General features: G+C 44.7%; 1 protein-coding gene across 1 annotated transcript in view; it reads left to right on the top strand.

The window, feature by feature from the left end:
- The first annotated feature begins 441 nt into the window (after window positions 1–441).
- si:dkey-91m11.5 (PH_BCR_vertebrate and RhoGAP_Bcr domain-containing protein) overlaps window positions 442–9,604 on the top strand; it is a 30,863-nt gene continuing 21,700 nt past the window's right edge. Inside the window, exon 1 of the mRNA XM_041042060.1 lies at window positions 442–2,668. Coding sequence (XP_040897994.1) covers window positions 1,315–2,668 — 1,354 coding nt within the window. The 5' untranslated portion in view covers window positions 442–1,314. The remainder of the gene's footprint in view (window positions 2,669–9,604) is intronic.

Below are 9,604 nucleotides of genomic sequence, written 5' to 3'. Positions count from 1 at the left end.
ACCCCCGACCAAAAGAAATATCCTTGACTTGCTGTGGTCACCTGGGGGTAGAACTGGATATTATGATAGTCCAGGTTCCATGTGAACATCTGTTTTAATCTGACCTAAACGCCGAAAAACAGCAAATAGTAATATTTATGGATCTTCTCTTCCACTTTCTCACAAATAACATGTTAGCCTATAAACTGAAACATAAAAACATGCTGGAAGTGGCTAAATCTTGAAATGCTGCAGTTAATAGCTCCAAAATAATGTAGAGTGACCAGTTTAAATTTCTTCAGGAGTCGCACCAGTCTGTACTTGAACTCACCACCCCGCCGTGGTCTGAACTTTTAAACCGTCAGATGGCGACATTTTCCCAGGCCACACTGCACCACAATGAACTTTGGTAGCATTAACTAGAGTTTTCATAACATAACTGAAAGAACCAGTATGCTGTGTCATACGGAGACAAGCCCAGACCGAGGTAGGGAAAAAGTAAAGATTTGTTGGCTGTTATTTCTCAGTAGAAACCTCCGCCTCCCGGTGGAGGCAGAAAAAAACAAATCCGACTTGGAGTAGAAATCAAAGGGTTGAAGTCGGGAGCTTGTTTTTCTTCATTCACCTGAACTGTAAAAGCCTCAAGACAATACCTTCCTGCACAAAACCGTCGTTGTCGCCACAATGTGGGGCCTTTTTTCTGCATTTTAAGTGTTAGTTTGCCTCCTGTATTGGACCATATGTTTCATAGCTGTCACATCGTTTTTCAACATTTCCTCGGGAACAGACATGCGGGTGATTTTCCTCCGGCCGTAATCAGCTCTACCTGGAAAACTGGTTGGCGATTAGAAAGAACATTTTGACAAATCATCGCTGTTGTTGTTGTTTTTTTTTCTCTCATGTGTTGAGAGTGTGAGCCTAAATCATATCCATGTAGCCCCTCCTCTTTGTGCTGCAACAGCAACGCTGACGAAGGGCCAAAACACCACAGGGCTGCGAGTCAGTCTCACACCAAACACAGAGGAAGACGGAGGATCTCCAGAGAGTAGACGAGCACAAGAAGGGATCAAGTGCAAGAAGAAGGATAAACTCACACGGACCCGTGATCCCTCCTCTGTTGGATTTTATTCTTGTGTTTGTGAGTAAAGACTGTAAACGAAACAGGTTTTCTTCCCTGTTTTCTTCCTTTCCTTCCTCACTCTGGAGAACACCTTTCCTCTGTGAACTGTAGCACTATGGAGCCTTTAAGTTATGAACAGTTAAGTCCGGTTCATGCTGTAGATGTGTATATGTGTGTTTTTAGTTGATTGAATAGTTTATGTCAGAGTAATAACAATGGTTGAACCGGTGGGGTTTGTGGAGGCATGGAGAGCCCAGTTCCCTGAGTCTGATCCCCCGTGCATGGAGCTGAACTCACTGGGGGACATTGAGCAGGAGCTGGACAAATGCAAGACATCCATCAGGCAGCTGGAGAAAGAAGTAAACAAGGAGCGCTTTCGGATGATCTATCTGCAGACTCTGCTTGCAAAAGAGAGGAAGTCTTATGATGGGCAGAGATGGGGATTTAAAAGGACGCCTCAGACTAGAGACGGAGACCTGCCCAGTGGCCCAGAGAGCCAGAGGTCCCACACAGATGAGGCACCAGTGGAGGAGCAGCACCTGCAGAGAGGGCATGTGAAGACAGCGAGGTGTAAGCCACATCCAGAGGGAGAGGTGGACGGTGCATCCCCAGCCAAACAACGGGGCGGGGTGTCACCCGTCCGCCAGGAGTCCGAGATTCCTGATTTCCCTGTGGGGACAGGCTCGGTTGCAGCCCTGAGGTCCAACTTTGAGCGTATCAGGAGAGCCAACTCTCACACGGCCGGGGATGGCAGAGGGTTGTCAGTGATGGGGGGCCAGGAGAAACCGTTTTACGTGAACATGGAGTACCATCACGAGCGAGGGCTGATCAAAGTCAACAACAAGGACGTCTCAGACAAAATCAGCACCCTGGGATGTCAGGCCATGCAGATTGAGCGAAAAAGGTCCCTGCACTCTGTCCCTGGGAACCTGTCAGCTGCCACAGGGGACATCAGCAAGGCTGTTCAGAGAGGCAGATCCACTGAGGGGAACTGCAGCTACAACGGGTCATATGATGACGGTGAGGTCAACCCACACTTCCTGAAAGACAGTGTGATCCGTTCTACTGGGGGAAGGTCTGAGCGACAGACGGCTGAGTGCCAGCCTTACACCAGTGTGTATGTTGGGGGAATGATGGCTGACGGGGACACCCGAGTCATCCACATTAGGGACCACAGCATAGAGGAGGATGCACACCTCACCTGGCCGAGGCGCTCATACTCTCCTGGCAGCTTTGATGATGTAGGGGGAGGCTACACACCAGACTGCAGCTCCAACGAGAACTTAACGTCCAGCGAGGAGGACTTCTCCTCAGGCCAGTCCAGCCACGTGTCTCCCAGCCCCACCACCTACCAGATGTATAGGGAGAAAAGCCGCTCACCCTCCCAGCAGTCCTTTGACAGCAGCAGCCCACCCACTCCTCTCTCTCAGAAGCGTATGAAGCAGCAGGTGATGGTTTCCGAGGCCTCCATCATCGGGGTCCGTAAAACGGGCCAGATCTGGCCCAGTGATGGGGACTCCACCACGTCTAGCAGGACCTCTCATGACAACAGTGTTCAAGGAGATCTGGGTAGGTCTGAAAGACACACTGCACAACACAGATGTTCCTCAAGCCTTTCATTTCCCAGATTAAAAAACAGAAAAGTGATCTAATGGGCAGAGATGATAAAGTACTAAAAAGCACATTAAAGGCCCACTCTAATCACTGTCTGAAAGATGTCTGTGCTTTCCCTGGGTGGCCTTGATCCAGAATAAGTCACTGATGTGTAAAATGCCCCTGCAATCTCTTTAATGAAGTCCTAACCTTTTGACTCGATACACTAAATCCATCCTAAAAATTTTTCTGGGGTCCAGATTATTATGCACCTTATTTTTAATACATGTTTTGTTAACTTTTTTTGGTGGTTTTCTTATGTTGTAGCTGGTTTATTTGAGGGGAACTGAGCTGTTGATGATTGAGGTGACCTACAAAAAAAGAGGCCAGGTTTGATAAAATATGTGCTCACTTCCCATTAATGGGAATTTTATTTTCTTTCCTCACGGGCGTCATCCCTATGGAGTGTGTCAGGGATGTTAACTCGTTCCATTTACTCACAGTTAGGCTTTGGATAAAAAAAAAAAAAAAAACATATTAAACTATATTGGGACCTGTAAAAAGTAAATCCGCCATGAAGGGATTGGATAGACAAGATACACTTCACATATGCTGATCCTTAACAGTAAACCAGAGGTTTAGCAGCTCTTTGAGCAGTATTTTCTCTCCCCTTTGTAAGCAGGCCTGCCCTCTCTTTTTCGCCCCCTTCTGCTCTTTGCCTGCTGAGTACTGCAGCACTCTAACAGAGATGCTCTGACCGAGACAGCGACTGCCCCCGGGCTTCCCAGTCGCTCGGCCCTGTCCACCCTGAGTGTTTTCGTGTCAGCACACATCAGTGTTGTTGTCCTTGGTGCAGAGTAATTAACTTAAAGGGGTTTCTCTAGCGTGATAAATTTAGGAAAGCTCTTTGTTACGGGAGGCGGGTAGGAAAAAAGCCCTGACAACTCAACTCAAAAAAAGAGGATCGAGGGGGCTTAAAGTGTGTCACGCGGCTTCCAATCAAAACGCCTGCTATCAGTGTTTCCTGTTGTTATGTGTGAACACAATAGGAGAATCACTCATCGAGCACGAGTATTGACATGTTAACAATATAACAATGTTAAGTGGGATAAGGAGAGTGGTCTGGGCAACTTGGTAATGCCAAGGACAGAAGGAGAAGCTTGGAGTGAGAGTTCCTCTGCCAGAACGTTTGTCAAAGTGAATGACACACGAGGACACATATTGTTGCTCTTTGAGGCCAAATGTTCAGCAAAGAAGGATTGGGATACACAGCGCGTATTAGGATTGGAGCTGGAAAATTGTCTGCCTCTAAAAACCAAAAAACGTGTTATCCACTGTGGGTCAGATTAAGCAGATGAGCAGAATGGTGTGTTGTTATATAAGGTGATCCAGTCCAAAGCTCTCTGACACAAAGCATGAGACGTACAAGCAGATAGTCTGTGATATAATCAGCATGAAGTGTAAGCTAGCACGCTGCTCGGATGACTGAAATGGTCTAAATCCATTCGATCTGGGTCTGCGTCATTCCACCGTGCCATGTGTCGCTCAGTACTGCAAACAGACTGTCAGGATGTTTCTGGTGTGTTGGTTTTTTTTTTCGCACTCGTCTCTTCTTCTTCTTCTCTACGTTGTTCAGAAATTTAACTGAGAGCAGCCGCACAGAGAGAATGAATACATTTATGAACAACTTGCTTGAAAAAATAAAATTGGAGAAAAACCTGTTTTCACTTGAATGCTTTTGAAGTTCTGGCACTTGAGTTTTGTGCTTCTATAGAGTCGGGGGGCTTGAAATAGGTGTTAAAAAAAATTCAAAACTGATGCAGCGGAGGCGGAGAGATCCTGACTTTAATTCCAAAAACGCTTCATTCTACACTTTCTACGAATGTGACCAGTGCCAGCCCTTTGCCTGGTAAATGTCCATGTCTTTTTGAGCTCCACGCTCCCAGTTTGTAACACACACTTTCTGTTATAAACCTGTTGTCTCCGAGCTCAAGCTGATTACCCTGATGACATCATTATGATATCGCTGGGGGTGATTTTCTCAGACTTGACACAGCTTCTCCAGAGCCAAGACATTATACAGCTTGATTAAAAAAAAACAAAAAAAAAGAGTTAACTCAAGTTCAAACTCACCAGCTTTATCTTCATTCATCTCAAGAAATGTCTCAGTTGTCGTGGAGATGAAGACTGTGAAATTTGGTTAAAAGCTCTGAAAAAAGCTGGTAAGGAGACCTTGAGTTGTGAATTGTGTTTTTGTTAAACAACTACTTCTGTGGTCGAGAATGAACTGGAATCCCTTGAGAATCCTGTGACCGGTAAACTGACTTTTGATGTGTAAAATCAGTGGAGTTCCCCGCTTAGTGAACCCTGTCCTGTTTGACACCTTGTGTTCAGACCGCCACGCTGCAGACCCTGAGGTGCAGCTTTTGTCCAGAGGAGACTTGTTGCTGACATAATGGCACAGCTGCCTCATGTGGACCTTGCTTTGTGGATTACCAGAAGTCTGGATTTATTTTCTGATGTTGTAATAACTGTGCACGTTGCTGGATTAGGCCTGGGGCAGGGAGCTGGTTTGAAGCAAGTTTTTGCAATAAACTGCTCTTTGTTGTGGTTAGTGACTTTTAGGGAGCAGTTGGAAAGTTTTTTTGTTGCATTTATCATAAAGCACTGCAGCATTCACCAAAATCTCTTAAATCAGTCTAGTAAAGCTAACTTAATCTCAGTGTTGTAAAGGCGCTTTGTGTTCCAGTTAGCTAAGCGTTGTAGATCTATTAGACAAAGCTTTATAAACTGTACAGTACAGTACACATGTCATACCTACATTAGGCTTTCTGGATGATACTTTTTGCTGTGTATGTTTATGTTCTGCACCCTGTCATGAAATATGTGAACTCTGCAGCAGGCACAGTGTTGACATTGTCTTTGCTGCTGTTATTAAAGTGTTTTAATGTCTGGCATGGTGGCAGTCTGTCTCTGCCTGGGAAAAATGACTGACTTACCATCAGAACCACCTTCTAACTCACACAAACAAACCCGTACTTGTCCTTCTACTACTCAGCTGCATCACTGTGTGAAATGGCCAGTCTAAAATTGACACATCCCAAGGGAGTTCTTTTGCTATGATTAGAAGAATAAGTGTTGTCTCCTGGTTTCTGGTTATCTAGGCCGATTGTCAAGCTTGGCTGTGAATAGAGCTGCTGATTAGCTGTGGGCCTTTAAAGGAGGCCACCTCTCTGATGGCTCTATTTTGCCATAATTAATTATCATCATGACACTGACATGCCTGTGGCCACAGCTTTGTGTTGTGGTGGAAGAAGGGCCTGGCCAGGAAGACTGTCTCCTGGTTAATGTAATACAGTGAGAGGGCGTAGAGGAAGAGGTCGGCCGAAAGGGAAATAACAAATCTCACATCAGTTTAATTTTAACCCCTGTGCAAAATTCAGGAGATTTCATTTTAGGATGTGTTTAGCTGAGCTTGCCATGACCAGGATATGGCACAGTTTCTGTAGGTAGACAGGTCCGTCTGGGATGGCTGTGACATTAATAGAAAGTGTCTGTCTGAGAGGTGATGAAGTCTGCCTGAATGTCTTGGCCTCAGTCCAGAGGTAGGCACTGCTGCTTGCTGCCTCAGCAAAAGTCACACCGGTGCTGGTCCACACTCCCGGTTAATTGCAGACTCATGAATATTTGAGGTCCCTCTAGGAAGCCCAGACAGGCCTATCATTGTACCTGAATATCAACATCTGAGGTTTAGTGGTCAAGGAAACTAAAGAATTCAGCCTCTCCCTTTCCTAGAGTAAATGTAGGCCTACCAGAGGAAGTGCTGTCAGCTCTCGAGGGCAGCCAAGTTCGTTTGTGTGTGTGTATACACATGTGTGTGCGCAAGTAAGACACCTGTTCTTCTGTGTACTGGGTAAAGTGGTCAAAAGCTGGCAGGCCATCAGTACACCAGGCCAGGCATCGCCAGCTGCTCTCACAGTAAAACCTATGAATGGACTTTTTGTTCCGTATCAGAAAACAGAACAAAAACACTGGTTCAGAATCTAAGCAAGACTGTTCACCCTAGATTCTCCTATTAGCTCCTCTATCCACATACTAACATGCACGTTTCCATAGATAAACCTTCATAGAAAAAAAAATCCCTGGTATGTTTATGAGCCTGCCGGCCTCCCTCGGCTCAGTGATCCTCCCTCGTGCTCTGCCTCAGCCCCTCTGGTCCTGCAATCTCAGCTCCCCTCCCTGGTCCCACTCAAAGGGCCCTCTGTGCTGCTGGCTGGCAGGCCGAAGTGTTTATGGAATGTCTCAGCTGCTTGTGGGGTGTGGGGGGAAACGGCTAATGAAATGTTAAGTGTTGTATGAGTTCACCTCTCTCACAACAGCCTGACCCACGGAGCTTGTTGTGCTTCTGGTCAGCAGAGTTTGTTTTTGTCAAAATGTCCTCTTGCTAAGTGAGACTGGTCAGTACGAGTGAATGAATCAATGAATCCCTCGACAACAAGTGAATTTGAACACTAAATTACTGTATTTGTTTGTATTCAGCCATTTAATGGGGCAGTCCTGTGGTTTACTGTTGCATTTCCTTAAAGCCAAAAGGTATATTCAGCATTGTAGCAGCAGAGATATCCTGACTTTTGGTACTCAGTATGGGTCAGCCTAAAAAACAAAACATACATTTCCCATAATGCATCTTTTCATTTGACCCTCACTACAAGGTAAATTTGCACATTTTTAAAACCCTTGCTCCCAATTTGTAAGGCATGCTTTTTGTTATAAACTTGACCCTGATGACACCATCAGGGGTTGTGTTCTCAGACTTGACAAAGTTGCTTCAAAAGACAGATGACTTTAAACAACTTTTTTTTTTTCTTTTTCAAAGACACATACGTTTTGTAATTTAGCAGAACAAAGCATATGATTTCTAAATTAGTGATGATTTTGATTCACAGCACACTGAGCCTACAAACCTGTAGCTTTAACCAACTTGTTAAATGCAAACATGTGTGTTGCTAGGCAGACTAAAGCTTAGCCAATCACGTTAAAGCACATCAGGTGAGGTCTGTTCACAAATATTTAATTCTATTCAGACATGCAAATGAATATTTGATCATAACTGGGGGTCATTGTGGCTTTTAACATCATCATTTGCCTGTAATAAGCAATGTCAGCAGTTATGTTCACTATGAAACTACTGAGGCTGAATACTGGACAGACTCTAGTATAATTAATAGGCTTTTCAAACAAGTACTGAGATGAGAATAATTCCTAATATAATAACCCAGTAAGACTAAATAGCTGCTGTTTCATATTAGACATACTGCTGTTTCCTTTTGCATCCATAAAGCTAATCTGTGTATAGCTAATGCGTGCATGTGCTCCATTGTCTGTTTATTTTCACAGCCTGGAACAATTATTGGTCTTTGATTCTCTCTGTTATGCAGCACATTACAAGCAGTAGTCTGACCACCCTGAGCTATTTCAACGCACACTGATTAGTAGGTGTGCTGGGCTGGGCGGCCAGTTCTGACCTACACTGCTCAATGACTGGCACTAATTTTAGGCTGCTCTACAACAGATCAGAGGCGGGTGCTGGTGGGCCTCACTGCCTTCGTGGGCCCTGTGGTTGAAAGGGCCTCCCAGTTCAACAGACACTTCAGATGAGCCAGCATGTGATGATTGTGTGTTTGCTAACGTTTTTACAGTTTGCCAAAATGCACATCTAGTGTCTGTAACTGCCACAACAGATGCCCCAGTTATAGTATGAGGTTAAAGGGGCAATCCACCAATTTTATATGTCAGCATCAATTTAGTACTCCAGAAGAGAACTACACAGCCTGTGAGTTGTTTATTGTCTTCTCTGGCTCTAGAGGACCATTGTCTAAGAAAATTACTCAAGTAGCATCATGTGAGTAATCCCAGTTTGGGCTTGGAGAATACAACTTCTCAGTCATGCAAGTGGGTTGGTCAGTCAGTCCAGCTCTTTAGTCCCTAAAGTCATTCTCTCTCCCCAGAGGACGAACCCTGCTGACTATGGTTATCCCCTGACTTAGCATCATCTCATGCCATCATGAGATTGACATTTTTGGAATTAAAGGACTCTAAAAATAAATATTGGATGGATGTGGTACAGATTTTTATGTCCCCATCAGGACAGATTATAATAACTTCCTGAAAATCCCTTGTATGTCTTTGTCAAGGTCAAAACTTTAATTTGTCAAATCCTTCAGTTTATGACCAGATAGCTGCAAAACTATCTGGCCTCAGCCGTATTTTATGTTTAATGCTAATTAGCATCCTAACATGCTAAACTAAGACTGTGAATATGGTAAACATGCCTGCTAAGCATTAGCATGTTAGCACTGTCACAGTGAGCATGTTAGTATGTTGAAACAGGGGGCATGGAGTTTGAATGAGTCTGGGGGTACAGACAAGATGTGCAGTGCATTATGGGAAATGAAGGATCCGGGAGCTTGACCCACAATCGGGACTAAATGTCAGGATATCTCCGCCTCTGCTGAGTCTATGTTGAAAATTCTTGATAAAAATCTGTCTTGCAAGTCATTTGACTTTATTGAAGTGCAAAAACACTGTGATGGACAGAGAGCTAGTCCTCAGCCTTGGTGGGATTCAGGTTCTTTTGTAGCCTGAATACTTATTGTCACTCAAGAGTCATTGTGAAGTTTATTACAGATAAATCTAGCAAGATTTTTCCACTTTCCATGAAGTGAGGAAAACTACAAGGACCACAGTCTGAGGTCACCACATCCAAAGTCTGAAAAGCCCCCCCCCCCTTCAACCAGCTCCCCTCTATTTGCTCTCCCTGCCACTGCTGTCTCCCCAGTGACCGCACAGTCTAGAGGACAATCCATTTGCTGGAGCCCATAAAGTGGTGCTAAGCTTTTTACAACATCTCAC

The sequence above is a fragment of the Toxotes jaculatrix genome, chromosome 7, assembly GCF_017976425.1.
Source record: "Toxotes jaculatrix isolate fToxJac2 chromosome 7, fToxJac2.pri, whole genome shotgun sequence".
Taxonomy (NCBI): domain Eukaryota; kingdom Metazoa; phylum Chordata; class Actinopteri; family Toxotidae; genus Toxotes; species Toxotes jaculatrix.
The sequence above is the reverse complement of the archived record's forward strand: the minus strand, read 5'-3'. Positions and strand labels throughout refer to the sequence as shown.